Here is a 17,535-nt window from a genome sequence, read left to right on the forward strand (position 1 = left end):
TCACTTTGTGATAATTGAGCAAGCTTTGCATATAAGATTTATCTTTCTGTATGTAGATTTTATTTTCTAAAATAAAATTTTAACTTAAACCAGGAAGGAAGGAGAGAGGGAGGGAGGAAGAAAGCAAAGGAAGGGAGATAGAAAGATGATGAAACCAGATTGAAAATATCTTTTTAGAAGCAATCTTAATTAGCATTTTCCTTCATTCCGTTTGCTTCTCCTTTGACTAGATGGGAAAAGCACACTGGGAGCCTCGTCCCTGTGGCCCGTTTTAGGCACATGAATCCAGCATCTGTTCCATATATCTAATCATGTCATTCTGTCCTCTATCCACAAGCAGGTTTGTATCTGTAAGGTTTTAGGATTAGATTTGGAGGAAACTTACGATCTCATTTTAAGGTTCCTGGTCTAAACTGTGTTCTTAAATTTGCTTGAATTAAGAGTCGAGCTTTATTTAAAAATTTTTTTTTTACTCAGCTGTTCTATGTATTTTCCATCACATTTCAAGTAATATAGTTAAAAATTAATAAACCACACACAATATACAAATATAAGGGAAAGGAAGAGGAAATGACAAAGGCGACTGAGTAGGAGTGGCCAGAAAGGTAGGAGAAAACTTGGAACATTGTGGCCTCACAAAAGCAAAAGGAAGAAAGTGATTCAAAGAAGAAATGGCATGGACAACAGAAACATGCTGAAGAGAGGTTACTCACATGAGATCAGAATTGGAAAGTATGTCTGTTTAAGTTGCTACTTTAGTGGAGTGGTGTCTACTGAACCAAAAAGAAATAGTTTGAGGAATGACAGTGAGTTGGAGAATTCTTTTCAAAAGCCTGATTATGAAGGAGTTGAGAGAGAGGGCAATAACTTGTAGATCTTAGAGAAAAATGATATGTGATTTCTTTTTTAAACCATATTTGAATGCCTTTAAAGTCCTGTCCTCTTCAGAGATTTGGTATTCTTCTTTCTCTGAGGTTTTTTTTTAAAACAATAAAAATATACCTGTACACACATACATGAAATACCTTAATCCATCTGAAAATTATTTTGATGTATCATATAAAGTGGCAATGTAAGTGGAGTGTTTTTCCCTATATAGCAAATTAGCATGACATGTTGATCAGCGGGCAACCCACCAGAACCCACCAGCTATCCTGAGAAAACCTTTGTAAGAAAGTAGCTATTCCTTATTTACACCAGTCAGTCTGCCTTTGACTTTGCTCTGCCTAGATGTCGGTCTCATACTTTTGATCCCTAATTATCTATTTATACTTTACTTCCCAACATAGTGGGGGGTTTTATTAAGTGGATATTCGCTGTTATCTTTTGCAGGATGTGACCTTGTTCCTGCCAGAGTGGGAGGATGGGCATTTCTACCTTGCCAAGTACTATGACAAATTGATGCCCATGGTCACAGACAACAAAATGGAAAAGCAGGGTGATCTCATTCGGTATATAGTCCTTCACTTTGGAAGGTGAGAGTGAGAACTGCATGTTTGCTGATTAAATATATCAAGGTGACTCTGTTGATGTTGAACTATTATCACAGATCTTAGCATATGTAGGATGTTTTCTGCTTTATGATTATCACCTTAGATAAGATATAAATTTTTTCTTTGTACAATTTTTTCCTTCCCTTTAAATAACAACTATTTTAATGGAATAAGTAATATATGCATGTTTTTTTAAAATTCAGTAGTACCAAGAATATACAATGAAAATTAAGTGTCCTTCCCATTCTGGACCCTCATCCTCTGAGTCCCCTTCCCTAGAATTCCAGAAGGCCCTAAATCTAGTACATTTAATGGTTTTACTTAATTGCCTGTGGAATGTTTCCTTCCAGCCCATTCTCTAAGAAGTAGTATATATAAAAATGGTTTTGACATTAGACTTGTAGAAAGAGCTTATCGCTTAAACTAGGTAACAGGTGAAATGTAACTTAATTTCGTATATTAGTGTATTATAGTCAAATAGTGTATTGTCTCATGCCTACTGTTTATATTATCACAAATTATTAATTCCTAAGAAGTAATAATAACGTTCCACTCATTTTCTTGTCATACTCGTGGACCATTGCTTTACTGATGAATAACTTACTTCATACTAATAAATTTATTTAAAGTTGCCTATTATCAGGTATTTTGACTTCTCAGTTCAATATTTTCAGGAATCAAAGCAATGTATTTTTGTTCATCAGCAGTGTTAGGATTGCAAGATTTGGCCAAGCCTTTCTTCCCAAAATGGAATTCAATTTTTGTTTGCTTGTTTGTTTTTTTGTTGTTTGTTTGTTGGCCATGCCATATGGCTTGTGGGATCTCAATTCCCCAACCAGGGATTGAACCTGGGCCACGGCAGTGAAAGTCCGGAATCCTAACCTGTAGGCCACCAGGGAAGTCCCTGGAATTCAAGTTTTATAAAATCCAAACCTAATTTAATTTTTTATTGATTATTAATGACTTGTTATTGAGGAAGAATTCCTGGCATATTGGCATTTTGAAATGGAAGCATAAGCAGAGGACAGTTATTAAATTCATTTTTCTTTTCTAAAATGAATAATACCTCTCATTTGCTCTTTAGTCTTGACATATATCATATGCATTGGTATACAGAATTTACTTAATACATTTCTTCTAAAACGAGTTATTTGGAGTCCTTGATATGCATAAAACTATTAGGTATAGTGTGAGATTTTTAAAAGTACAGTTTAAGAAAGTAAGACTATTTTAGAATATATTTTATCCATAGTAGTTAAAATAAAACATATGGATGCTTAAAGGAGTAAATAAGCTCAGCTATCGATGCTTTTCCTCTGAGTCATTGAATTACTGTGTTATTGCTAATTAAGCATTAGTGTTTGCCCTCAAGGAGCTACAGTCCAATTGGGTAGAGAAACCTTAGCACACAAAATATTTAAATAATGGTACACAGTAGAATGTGATCAAATATCAAAATAAGTGGTACAAATATTAGAAATATCTTTTTGATACTAGCAAGATACCAAAAATGAACCAAACAAGTCCAGGAGTCATGGATTTGGGGCAAATCTGAAGTCAAAACTCAAACCACTGGCTTCATGATATCAAAAGTATCTCTTTGCACTGCATTGCCAGAGAAGTTTGGTAGGCCTTGTGAAGAAGGTAGGATTTAAAAGGTAATTAAATTCAAGAAAGAGAGGACATTACAGGCATATCTCATTTTATTGAGCTTCACAGATACTGTGTTTTTTACAAATTGAAGTTTTGTGGCAACCCTGTGTTGAACAAGTCTATCAGTTCCATTTTTCCAACAGCATTTATTCACTTCAGGTCTCTGTATACTCACATTTTGGTAATTCTTGCAATATTTCAAACTTTTTCATTATTATTGTGTTTGTTATGGTGATCTGTGGTCAGTGATCTTTGATGTTAACTATTGTAATTGTTCTGGGGCACCATGAACTGCACCCATACAAGACAGCGAACTTATTCCATAAATGCTGTGTGTGTTCTGACTGCTCCACCAACTGGCCATTCCACCATCTCTTTTCTTCTCCTTGGGCCTCCCTATTCCCTGAGACAACAACATTGAAGTTAAGCCAATCAATAACCCTACAATGGTCTCTAAGTGTTCAAAGGAAGTGTTGAAAGGAAGAGTCACACATCTCTCACTTTAAATCAGAAGCTAGAGATGATTAAGCTTAGTGAGGAAGCCATGTCAAAAGCTGAGACAGGCAAAAAGCTAGGCCTCTTGTGCCAAAGAGTTAGCCAAGTTGTGAATGCAAAGGAAAAGTTCTTGAAGGAAATTAAAAGTGCTACTCCAGGGCTTCCCTGGTGGCGCAGTGGTTGAGAGTCTGCCTGCTGATGCAGGGGACGCGGGTTCGTGCCCCGGTCCAGGAGGATCCCACATGCCGCGGAGCAGCTGGGCCCGTGAGCCATGGCCACTGAGCCTGCGCATCCAGAGCCTGTGCTCCGCAACGGGAGAGACCACAGCAGCGAGAGGCCCGCGTACCACAAAAAAAAAAAAAAAAAAAAAAAAAGTGCTACTCCAGTTAACACATGAATAATAACAAAGTGAAACAGCTTTATTGCTGATATGGAGAAAATTTTAGTAGTGTACAGAGATCAAATTGGACACCATATTTCCAAAGCCTAATCCAGAGCAAGGCCCTAACTTGCCTCAATTCTAAGAAGGCTGAAAGAGGTGAGAAAGCTGCAGAAAAAAAGTCTGAAGCTAGCAGACATTGGTTCATGAGGTTTAGGGAAAGAAACCGTCTCCATAACAGAAAAGTGCAAGGTGAAGCAACAAATACTGATGTAGTAGCTGCAGCACATTATCCAGAAGATCTAGCTAAGATCATTAATGGTGGCTACACTAAACAACAGAATTTCGATGTAGACAAAACAGCCTTATATTGGAAGAAGATGCCATCTTTCATAGCTAGAGGAGAAGTCAATGCCTGGCTTCAAAGCTTCAAAGGACAGGCTGACTCTTATTAGGGCCTAATGCAGCTAGTGACTTACTACTCTGAAAATCCTAGAGCCCTAAGATTTATGCTAAGTCTATTTTGCCCGTGCTCTGTAAATGGAACCACAAAGCCTGGATGACACCACATCTGTTTACAACATGTTTTACTACATATTTTAAGCCCACGGTTGAGACCTACTGCTCAGAAACAAAGATTCCTTTCAAAATGTCAGTGCTCATTGACAATGCACTTGGTCACCCAAGAACTCTGATAGAGATGTATAGTGAGATTAATGTTGTTTTCATGCCTGCTAACACAGCATCCATTCTGCAGCCCATGAATCAAGGAGCAATTTCAACTTTCAAGTTTTATTGTTTAAGAAATACATTTTGTGATTGGAGTGATGTCAGCATTATGGCAGAGTGAAAAGCTACCTTTGTCTCACCCCATCAATGTACAACCAGTAAAACATCCACAGTACAACAAGGGTACTTCCGCTCAACACACCAGCACACCGGAGAATCCACACATTGGTACATCTAAAGGTGGGTGTACTGAAACACATAGAGAAGTTGGAAGCAAGGGAACAGCAGGTGGTGCCTGCAAAACCCAGCCGTCCAGCCACAGCAACTGAGTCTGCAGCCCCAGAGAACCCAACAGTGGCAGAGGAGGGAGGTACACATGATTCTAGCCTCCTGGCCCCAGCAGCTCCTGTGGCCACGGGTAACTGGGAAACAGTGGCAGTGGGGCCTGAGACCCTGCCCCTCCAGCCACTGAGGCGCCAACAACTCCAGGTCCACTGTGGCAGAGCCCCACGAACCTTACAATACCAGACACAGCAGAGACGCCCATGCAACCTCAGCTCACCTCCCAACTCTCCTCATTCCCCTCGCCCCATGGCAGTGGAGCCTGCAATTCATGGGATCCTAGATGAGATGGCAGAGCCTACCATCTAGATGCACCAAGCAGCAACACCAGTGACAGTGGGAGAAGGAGCTACCATCGACTCCAGAGGCACAAGGTGCGATAATGAGGGCAGGGAGTCACACCTCTAACAGAGGAGGTGGAAGGTGGAAAGGGCCGACTCAAATAGAGCCAGAGGCGCCTCAGGTAAAAGAAACCAAAAACCTATGCTATAGTGCCACCTACTGGAAAACAAAAGAAAGGCCTCTAATCTCAAACCTGCCCCTACTTCAGATGTACTGGCAGAGGAACAACTCATCTAGCACCATGAATAACCACAGTGACAGTACCACAAAAAGCAAATGATGATTTTCCAGGAACCAGACTTAAAGATGCAGAATATTGCAATTTGATAGAGAATTCAATATAGCTGTCATGAAGAAACCCAGTGAGCTGCAAGAAAACTTAGAAAAACAGTTCAGTGAGCTCAGGAATAAAATTAATGAACAGAAAGAGTACTTAACTAAGAGAGTGAAACTCTAAAAAAGAACCAAACAGAAATTCTCGAGTTGAAGACCTCAATAAATGAGATGAAGAGTACATTTAAAAGCATTGGAAATAGAGCAGACCATATGGAAGAGAGAATTAGCAAACTTGAAATGGTACAAGTAGGACAGGAAAGAGAAGATATTTTAAAAATGAGGAAATTCTAGAGAGCTATTCAACTCTTTTAGGAAGGGCAACATTAGGGTAATGAGTATACCCGAAGAGAAGAGAGAGAGAAGGGAGCAAAGCATTTATTTAAATAATAGCTGAGAACTTCCCAAACCTGGAGAAGAAACTGGGTATACAAGTTCATGAAGCTAAGAGAACACCTAATTACCTTCTCTAAGACAGATTGTATTAAAATTGTCAAAAGTCAATGACAAAGAAAGAATTTTAAAGGCAGCTAAGGAAAAAGGGATGGTAACCCACAAAGCTACCTCATTGGGCCATCAGATTTCTCAGCAGAAACTCTACAGACCAGGAGGAAGTGGAGTGACATTCTCAAAATACTGAAAGTCATCACTCAGGAATACTCTATCCAGCAAAGTTATCATTCAGATATGAAGGAGAAATAAAGACTTTCCCAGACAACCAAAAGCCAAGAGAGTTAATCAACATGAGACCTGCCTTACATGAAATGTTGAAATGAGCTTTTCTACCAGAAACAAAATGGCAAAAAGTACACAAAACTTTGACTAAGGCGATAAGTAGACAGAATCAAAAGTTGCAAGTCTTTATCACAACAGCTTTTTAAACACTTTGTTATAGCGTAAAGGTTAAAGAGGGAAAATGTTGAAAAAATAAATATAGCTGCTTCAATTCAGTAACAAACTCACAACATAAAATGGGATAATTTGAGACAACAAAAATATAAAAGGGGAAGAGGAAAAGGATGGAACCTACATAGGTAAATGAAGGTAAGATCCTATCAGCAGAAAAAGGACTATTTTATCTATGAGAGATTTCATACAAACCCCATGGTAACCACAAAACATAAATATAGAGTAGAGACATGAAACATAAAAAAAGAGGAAACTACGAAAAACAGAAAACCTCCAAACCAAAATGGCAGACAGAAACACAAGGAAAAAACAAAACAAAACAAAACAGTGGATATATAGAGCAACCAGAAAACAAAAGCTAAACTGGCAGTGCTAAGTCCTCATCTGTCACCTAAAATGTAAACGGATTGAATTCACCAACCAAAAGACACAAAGTGGTTGGATGGGTTAAAAAAAACAAGACCCAACTATATGCTGCCTCCAGGAGCTCAGCTCTAAAGACAAACATAGGCTGAAAGTGAAGGAATTACCAAGAAAATGGAAATTAACAGCAACACAGTAATGGTAGGGGACTTTAACATCCCACTTGTGTCAGTGAATAGATCATCTGGAGAGAAATTCAAGGAAACAGCAGAACCAGATGGATTTGATAGATCTATACAGAACATTACATTCAAATGCAGCAGAATACATATTCTTCTCAAGTGTACGTGGAACTTTCTAAAGAACAAATCTCAATAAATTTAAAAAGATTGAAATCATATCAAGCATCTTTCCCAATCACAATGGTATGAAACTAGAAGTCAACTACAAGAAGAAAGGTAGAAAAATGACAAGTATATGGAGACTGAACAGCATGCTACTGAAGAGCTATTGGGTCAACAAAGAAATCAAAGAAGAAATTAAAAATTACCTGAAGACAAATGAAAATGAAAATATAACATACCAAAAAAATCTATGGGATGCAGCAAAAGCAGTACTAAGAGGGAACTTTATAGCAATACAGGCCTACCTCAAGAAACAAGAAAAATCTCAAACAATCTAACCTTACACCTAAAGGAAATAGAAAAAGAACAAACGATGCCCAAAGTCCATAGAAGGAAGGAAATAATAACAATCAGAGTGGAAATAAATGAAATAGAGACTAGAAAGACAGTAGATAAGATCAGTGAAAATAAGAGCTGGATCTCTAAAAAGATAAACAAAATTTACAAACCTTTATCTAGACTCACCAAGAAAAAAAGAGAGAAGGGTCTGATAAATAAAATCAGAAATAAAAGAGGAGAAATAACAACGGATACCACAGAAAAACAAAGGATTGTAAGAGAATATTATGAACAAATTGGACAACCTAGAAGAAATGGACAAATTCTTAGAACCATACACCCTTCCAAGACTGAATCATGAAGAAACAGAAGGACCAGACAGCTTCACAGTGCATTCTACCAAACATTCAAAGAAGATTTAATGCTCAAAGTCTGCCAAAAAATTGAAGAGGAAGGAACACTTCCTAACTCATTTTATGAGGCCAACATCACCCTGATACCAAAACCAAACAAAGACAACACACAAAAAAGAAAATTATAGGCCAATATCTCTGATGAACATAGACACCAAAATCCTCAATAAAATATTAGCAAACCAACTGCTACAATGCATTAAAAGGATCATACACCATGATCAGTGGGATTTATTCCAGGGATGTAAGGATGATTCAACATACACAAATCAACCAACATGGTACACCACATTAACAAAATGAAGGATAAAAACCATATGATCATCTGAATAGATGTAGAAAAAGCATTTGAGAAGATTCAATATCCATTTTTGATAAAAAGTGTCAATAAAGTGGGTATAGTAGAAACATACCACAAATTAGTAAAGGCCATGTATGTCAAACCCACAGCTAACATCATAGTCAACCATGAAAAACTGAAAGCTATCCCTTTAAAATCAGGAACAAGACAAAGATGCCCCCTCTCACCACTCTTATTCAACATAGTATTGGAAGCCATAGTCAGAGCAGATAGGCAAGAAAAAGAAATAAAAGCCATCTAAATTGTAAAGGAAAAAGTAAAATTGTCACTACTTGTGGATGACATGATTTTTTATATAGAAAAGCCTGAAGAATACACGAAAAAACTATTAGAAATAATAAACAAATACAGTAAAGTTGCAGGATACAAAATCAGTATACAAAAATCTGTTGCATTTCTATTATACATGCTAGCAGTGAGCTAGCAGAAAGAGAAATTAATAAAACAATCCCATTTACAATTGCAGTAATAAGAATAAAATACATAGCAGTGAATTTAACCAAGGAGGTGAAAGACCTGTACACTGAAAACTATAAGACATTGCTGAAAGAAATTGAAAAAGACACAAATAAATGGAAAGATATTCCATGCTCATGGACTGGAAGAATTAACATTGTTAAAATGCCCATACCTAAAGCAACCTACAGATTCAGTGCAATTCCTATCAAAATCCCAAGGACATTTTTCACAGAAATACAACAAAAAATTCTAAAACTTACATGGAACCACAAAGGACCCCAAATAGGCAAAGCAAACCTAAGAAAAAAGAACAGGGGGCTTCCCTGGTGGCACAGCGGTTGAGAGTCCACCTGCCGACGCATGGGACGCGGGTTCATGCCCTGGTCCGGGAAGATCCCACATGCTGTGGAGCAGCTGGGCCCGTGAGCCATGGCCGCTGAGCCTGTGCATCTGGAGCCTGTGCTTCACAACGGGAGGGGCCACAACAGTGAGAGGCCCACGTACCATAAAAAAAAGAAAAAAAAAAGAACAAAGTTGGAGGTATCACATGCCCTGATTTCAAACTATATTACCAAGCTGTGGTAATCAAAATAGCGTGGTACTGGCAGAAAATAGATACATAGATCAGTGGAACATAACTGAGAGACCAGCAAAACACCCAGGCTTCTATGGACAACTAACATTCAACAAAGCAGCAAAGAATATACAATGGAGAAAGGGTAGTCTCTTCAATAAATGATGTTAGGAAACTGGACATCCATGTGCAAAAAAAAAAAATGAGACTAGACCACTATCTCATACCATACACAAAAATCAACTCAAAATGGATTAAAGACTTTAATATAAGACCTGAAACCACAAACCTCCTAGAAGAAAACCTAGGCAGTACAGTCTTTGACATCCACCTCAGTAATATCCCTCTGGATATGACTCCTTAGGCAAGGGAAACCAAAGCAAAAATAAACAAATGGGACTACATCACACTAAAACATTTCTGCACAACAAATGAAACCATCAACAAAATGAAAAGACAGCCTACCAAAAAGGAGAAGATATTTGCAAATGGTATATCCAATAAGGGGTTAATATCCAAAATATATGAGAATTCACACAACAACAACAAAAACCAACCCAATTAAAAAGTGGGCAGAGGAGCTGAATAGACATTTTTCCAAAAAAGACATTCAGATGGCCAGCAGACACATGAAAAGATGTTCAACATCATTAATTATTAGGGAAATGTGAAACAAAACCACAATGAGATATCATCTCACTCCTGTTAGAATGACAGTTATCAAAAAGGCAAGAGAAATAACAAGTGTTAGAGGATGTAGAGAAAAGGGAACCCTCCCACAGTGTTGGTGGGAATGTAAATTGGTGCAGCCGCTATGGAAACAGTATGGAGATTCCTCAAAAATTTAAGAATAGAACTAGCATATGATCCAGCTATTCCACTTCTGGGTATTTATCCAAAGAATATGAAAACACTAATTTGAAAAGGTATGTGCACCCCTATGTCCATCGCAGCATTATTAAAATAGCCAGGATATGGAAACAACCAAAGTGCCCATCAACAGAAGAGTGGGCAAAGAAGTTGTGGTGTATACACGTATACAATAGAATACTACTCAGCCTTAAAAAAAGATGAAATCTTGCCATTGTGACAACATGGATGGACTTTGAGGGTATTATGCTAAGTGAGATAAGTCAAACAGAGAAAGACAAACACCGTATGATTTCATTCATATGTGGAATATAAAAAAACAAAGAAAAACAAAACAAATGAACAAAACAAACCAAATAAAAACAAACAGGTAGATACAGAGTAGTGGTTACAGAGGGGAAGGGGAGAGTGAAATGGGTAAAGGGGATCAACCGTATGGTGATGGATGGGAACTAAATTTTTGGTGGTGAGCATGCTATAAGGTATATAGAAGTAGAAATGTAACGTACACATGAAACTTTTATAACGTTATAAACCAGTGTTAACCTAAATAACATAAATAAATAATGAAAGTAAATGTTTTAAAAAAGAAATACATTTCGTATTGTAATAGCTGCCACAAGTAATAGCTGCCATAAATAGTGATTCCTCTGAAGGATCTGAGCAAAGTAAATTGAAAACCTTCTGGAAAGGGTTCACCATTCTAGATGCCATTAAGAACATTTGTGATTCATGGGAAGATGTGAAAATATCAACGTTAACAGGAATTTGCAAGAAGTTGATTACATTCCTCATGTATGACTTTGAGAGGTTCAAGACCACTATGGAGGAAGGAACTGCAGATGTGGTGAAAGTAGCCAAGAGAACTAGAATTAGGAGTGGAATCTGAAGATGTGACTAAATTGCTGTAATCTCACGATAAAAACACAATAAAACGAATGAGGAGCTGCTTCTTATGGATGAGCAAAGAAAGTGATTTCTTGAGATGGAATCTACTCTTGGTGAAGATGCTATGAACACTGTTGAAATGACAACAAAGGATTTAGAATCTCACCTAAACTTAGTTGATAAAGCAGTGGCAGGGTTTGAGAGGATTGCAGTTTTGAAAGAAGTTTTCCTATGGGTACAATGCTATGAAACAGCATTGCACCAACAGAGAAATCGTTCATGAAAGGAAGAGTCAGTCAGCGCAGCACACTTCATTGTTGTCTTATTTTAAGAAATCGCCACGGCCACCCAGCCTTCAGCAGCCCCCACCCTGATCAGTCAGCGGCCATCAACATCGAGGCAAGAGCCTCCGCCAGCAACAAGATTACAACTCGCTGAAGGCTCAGGTGATGATTAGCATTTTTTAGCAATAAAGTATTTTACAATTAAGGTATGTATATTGCTTTTTTTAGACATATGCTATTGCACACTTATTAGACTACAGTATAGTGTAAACATGACTTTTATATGCATTGGGAAACCCAAAAATTCGTGTGACTCCCTTTATTGTGATATTCGCTTTATCGCAGTGGTCCAGTACCAAACCTGCAATATGTCCGAGGTATGCCTGTACTAACTTTTCACACATTTGGCAGAGACACAGGGTTGAGTGGTTTGTTGAGAGGATGGTGAGGAAATTGAACTTGATGGAAGATGTATGTGGTGAATAGTGAGAGACTAAGATTGCAAAGTTATAAAGAAAAAGGGTTGTATATATTTGAATCCCGAGCAGAGTCATTCATATAGTCTTAATCTAAAGGTAAGTGATTGCTGTTTTTAAACGAGGGGAGTATGATAAAGCTAGAATTTCAGAAATGGTAGCCTGGAATTTATTGAAGGGAAGAAATGTGGAATTAGGGAGACCAAGTTACTGTAATTTCCCAGAAATTGAGTGATTGGGCCTGACCTAGGCTTATGACCATGGAATACAAATAAAGGCACAGATCCTAAGGACAATTTAAAAGAAGTACTGACAGGAGTTTGACCAGGTCAAAACTTGAATTATTTTTGGTCAGTGTATTGATACTATAGAGGTTAGTGAGGAGTGAAGAAAGAAAAAAGTGGGGAGAGAGGAGTCAAAGATAATGTGTACTAGGAAGAAATACTGATGCTATAAAAATTTTTGTCAGAGGCCATATATTTCTCAAGTGGTAGTTTAAGCCTTTATATTTAATTCATATAATTAAAAAAGAATACTACGTTAATATATTTTCTATGTAATTGCAGGTCTTTACAGTATGGAAATCAGTTCATATATCAATCAATGCCACGAATGTTATCACTATGGCTTGATTTTGGTGCTAAGGCATATGAATGGGAAAAAGGTATAATTTTTTGGTAAAATTTTTAAGGGACTGAGAAGAATTATGATTTATGTGAGAGCAAGAAACGAAATGTTAAAAAAGAGGAGAAAGACTAAGCATAGACTTTTTAAAGTAGTTGGAGTTGCAGGGCCTGGAAGTGTAAACCTGCTCGTTCCTTGGTAAACCTAACACATTTTGAAAAATAATAGTTTAAGCCAAATAATTTACGTTAAAAATTACAATGGATTGTGGCTTGTTCTGTTTGCTTCTAGTCAAAATATATGTATATGTATAGCTGATTCACTTTGTTATACAGCGGAAACTAACACACCGCTGTAAAGCAATTATACTCCAATAAAGATGTTAAATAAATAAATAAATAAAGTCTGTTTAAAAAATTTTAAAAAGAAACGGGCCTTGAGATTTTCAGTGGACTTAAATATTTTTTCCTACCTGGACAGAGAAAAGTATCTTTTCACAAATTGGCAAGTGATCTAGCTTTGGACCTGGGAATAACATATATCTTAAAGCAGTTTTTAAAACAAAATTTTTTTTCTGTGAAATTGATATACTTTTTTACTGCTGTTTTTAACTTTGATTTTTTTTTTTCCAGCTGGCCGCTCTGATCGTGTACAAATGAGAAATGATTTAGCTAAGATAAACAAAGTTATCACAGAGCACACAAATCACTTAGCTCCATATCAATTTTTGACTGCCTTTTCACAATTAATCTCCCGAATTTGTCATTCTCATGATGAAGTTTTTGTTGTCTTGATGGAAATTATAGCCAAAGTGTTTCTGGCCTATCCTCAACAAGCAATGTGGATGATGACAGCTGTGTCAAAGGTGATATATTAATCACAATAGTGTCTTTTTCCATATTAATGCTAATATGTAGATACAAGTTCCAGGGTTTCTCTCTTATGTTAGATTTGTAGCAAGAAGTTTTAAGTATTTTTAAAAAGAAACTATAGTACTATGTCTCATTATAAAATTTAGAAATATTTACTGTATCAAATGAAGTGACTAGTATGTTTAAGATTGAAGGATTTATCATGTGTTTTCTTTATGAAGTATAGTAAAGTGTTAGTGCTTGGTATAAAACGGTAACCTATTTTTTTCCAAGTTTTTTAATCCAAAGTATCAGAACTATTAATACTAGAAAATTTTATTGCATTATTAATAGGAATGTACAAATTGGTAAATATATTGAATTAATAAATATTTTAGAGAATTTAGAAAATACAGAGAAATATAAAAAAGAAAATTAAAATTCACTGTTTATATCATTAATATTTTGATGTATTTTTGTATGTTTATTATCTATGCATATTTTAACACTAAATTTGGATTGCATAAATATGTAATTTCATATTTTTCACCTAAAATTGTTACCATAATCATGTTCCCATGTTAAATATTCATTGAAGAACCAATTTTTAAAATTTTATAAAATTCTATAATGGTTAGCCATCTATAATTTATTTAACTGCTGTTGATCATTAAGGTTGTTTACTTTCTTTGCTGTTGCAAAACATCTAGACACATCTATATTTATTCTCATTTCTGATTATTCCTTCAAGATAGATCCTAAGAAGGGAATTCATCAGGTCGCAGGATAGCAGCATTTTTATGGCTATTGATAGTATTGCCAAATTGATTTCCAGGAAATTTCTATCACTGTAAACTTTCATCATGCGTACTGTTTAAGTTGATTTTTGTCAATCAGAAGTTTTGTTATCTTTTAACAATTGCATTTAACTTTTTTTTTTTATGACAGTCTTCTTATCCCATGCGTGTAAACAGATGCAAGGAAATCCTAAATAAAGCTATTCATATGAAAAAATCCTTAGAAAAGTTTGTTGGAGATGCAACTCGCCTAACAGATAAGCTTCTAGAATTGTGCAATAAATCGGTACTATCATAAATCTTACTACTTATAGACCAAGTTGGATGAAACTTCTATATGATTTCAGCTGGTTGTATTTCATTTGATTAATTAAATTTAAATTCTCATATATGTTGGTATACACATATATCAAAAGTTATCAAATTGTATACTTTAAATACGTGCAGTTTACCTTAATAAAGCTGTTTTTAAAATTTCTAACATATGTCCCTCTCTCAAATATCCTCTAAATTTCTAAAAGTTCTTCTTAATGTAAATTCTTCTGAAAGTAAATTATCCATATTTATTAGAAGTTTTTTAAAATAGAGGATATGAAATATAAGAATATAAAATACTCAGTTAAAGTTCTCTCTGTGATTGTTTTCTGTCATATCTTTGAACTTTCAAAACTCATATACATTAACCTACATACATGATAGGAAAGAAGACTGGAGTTTTGGGTTTCATCCTTTCAGTAACATTTCATCGTCTACCAGGGAACAAGCACTGTGCCTAAGGGAAACAAAGATGAGTAAGACATGTTCTCCTGCCTCGAAGTGCTCACAGTCTCATAGGAAGCCACTCAGATGGTTATCATATACTGTATAACTACTTTTTTCAGTAGGTTTATGACTAGAGTATAGACATGCTTGTAGGAATGAACTAGTATTCTACCCAAGGAATTGGAGGGGAAAAAATCCTGAAGAATGTGTAGGAAGGGTAAAAGTGGGGGTAGGGGTAATTATAAGGCGGGACAGACTCTATAAGGTAAATAACTAGACTTCCCCTTACAAATATTTACTCTATCATCTATTTACAGTTGAGGAGGTAGAGACTACCCTATTTCTCACCTTCCCTTCCAATAAACATCTTGAAAGAGTAATCTGTTTTTGCTATCTGCATTAATCCTGTTTGTCCCCTGACAGTCTTGACATTATGAAAGATAGTGTTATGATAATGGCCAACATTTATTAAACACTGGCACTTTTCTAAGTGCTTTACTTGTACAAACTTCCAGTTCTCTATGTGAAACCTTTGTGGCCAACTACATTTAGAAATTCAGGATTTTTAGATTTTTAAAGATAATGCAGTACATATACTTTTTATTAAGTATCATCACTAGGGGTAATCTGGTAGAGTATCCTGTAATCAGATACATAACTATTTCTTCAGTGAAACATATTAATCTTTGTACTAAGTGAGACGTTCAGATATCTTTTTGCTGCCAAATGAGATTTGGTACAAAAAAAAAACTTTGATTTACAGAGCTCTTTGGAATTTGTAATGTGTGATAACAAATTGTAGGCCACTATTACCTACCTTAGTCATTTAACATCGTATAATGTAGGTACTATTTATTGATAAGTAAAAGAGTACAGAAAGGTTTAAATGAGGTGATGTATTTTTAAAAATTAGAAAAGTACAGACTGCTGAGCCATTGTAATTAAGCTATTATAGAAGTGAAATTTTTGTTTTGAGTAAAAGTAAGCATTCTATAATTCAAGGTAAACAGAGAAATTAAAATGTACTATTTTTCCCCCCCCCCAGGTGGATGGAAGTAGTTCCACGCTGAGCATGAGCACTCATTTTAAAATGCTTAAAAAGCTGGTAGAAGAAGCAACATTTAGTGAAATCCTCATTCCTTTACAATCAGTCATGATACCCACTCTTCCATCAGTTCCGGGTGCCCATGCTAACCATGAGCCATTTCCTGGGCATTGGGCCTATATTGCAGGCTTTGATGATATGGTAAACTGCAATTTTATATAACTGTAACTATGCTTTTAAAATTAAGTTGAAATTTCAAATTAAGTTTAAAAGTGTTTTTCTCAGAGACTAAGTGGATTTTATTTGCAAAGAAAAAATGATTGGAAATACAGAAAAGTAAAACTATATAGTGATGGGACAAAATTAATAAAAATCTCATGTTCAACCTAGTATTTTGATTTTTTCAGATGTTCATATTGTTTTAATATGACTAAAATCTTTATTTTTTCCACAATTTGATTTTTCCATATTCATCTTTGTCCTAAAAATGGGGAACAGAAAGAGAACGAAATACAATTTTTGTTTGTAATTTGTATTTTGGGAGGAAGTGAATTTCAGCTAGGAAGAGCTTGATTCTTTTTTGTTGCTGTTGTTACTATCTTAAAGAAATGGTACCAGAGCACTTCTGAGTAAATACTTTTGAAAACTCTGTATTTATTCCAGTACTTCTGTGGCTCAAAACATTTGTTTAACTGCTTCAGACCAGTTAATAAGCCACATAATAAAATCATTCTCGTCACTTATAGTCATGCTTTGTTTTTAACTTAATATTATTCAACTTATTTACTTACATCTTTAGTTGGACATGATTTTGGAGGCATTTCTTTTGTCAAAAATAAAATTACTTTCCATTGATAAACATTTCTTACCATTAAAGAAATTTAAAAACCATCTTAGGTTCTGCAGAAAAGTCCTAAGAAAATGTTTCAAAAATCTTTTAAACATTACGGCTGCTTTAAGAGGCTGCCTAAATTTGAATGTGTATGTATTTACTTACACTGCTGACAGAGTAATCCTGATTTTTTTTTTATAAATTTATTTATTTATTTGTTTGTTTTTATTTTTGGCTGTGTTGGGTCTTCGTTGAGGTGCGCGGGCTTCTCATTGTCGTGGCTTCTCGTTGCAGAGCACGGGCTCTTGGCGCGCGGGCTTCAATACTTGTGGCACATGGGCTCTAGAGCGCAGGCTCAGTAGTTGTGGCGCACGGGCTTAGTTGCTCCATGGCATGTGGAATTTTCCCAGGCCAGGGATCGAACCTGTGTCCCTTGCATTGGCAGGCGGATTCTAAACCACTGTGCCACCAGGGAAGCCCCAGACAGAGTAATCCTTTTACTTCAATAGCCATTTCTAATGGGTGAAAATGTGTCTCTATTTATGTCCAACCATTCTTTTCATAGATCATAATTAAGA

At 36.0% G+C, this 17,535-nt stretch overlaps 1 protein-coding gene across 1 annotated transcript in view; it reads left to right on the top strand.

The window, feature by feature from the left end:
* The window catches only part of ATR (ATR serine/threonine kinase), a 103,985-nt gene that overhangs the window by 73,176 nt on the left and 13,274 nt on the right, over positions 1-17,535 (top strand). The window contains exons 36-40 of the mRNA XM_060149694.1: positions 1,333-1,475; positions 12,613-12,710; positions 13,303-13,535; positions 14,470-14,604; positions 16,126-16,326. Coding sequence (XP_060005677.1) covers positions 1,333-1,475; positions 12,613-12,710; positions 13,303-13,535; positions 14,470-14,604; positions 16,126-16,326 — 810 coding nt within the window. The remainder of the gene's footprint in view (positions 1-1,332; positions 1,476-12,612; positions 12,711-13,302; positions 13,536-14,469; positions 14,605-16,125; positions 16,327-17,535) is intronic.

Source organism: Lagenorhynchus albirostris, chromosome 5, assembly GCF_949774975.1.
Source record: "Lagenorhynchus albirostris chromosome 5, mLagAlb1.1, whole genome shotgun sequence".
Taxonomy (NCBI): Eukaryota; Metazoa; Chordata; class Mammalia; order Artiodactyla; family Delphinidae; genus Lagenorhynchus; species Lagenorhynchus albirostris.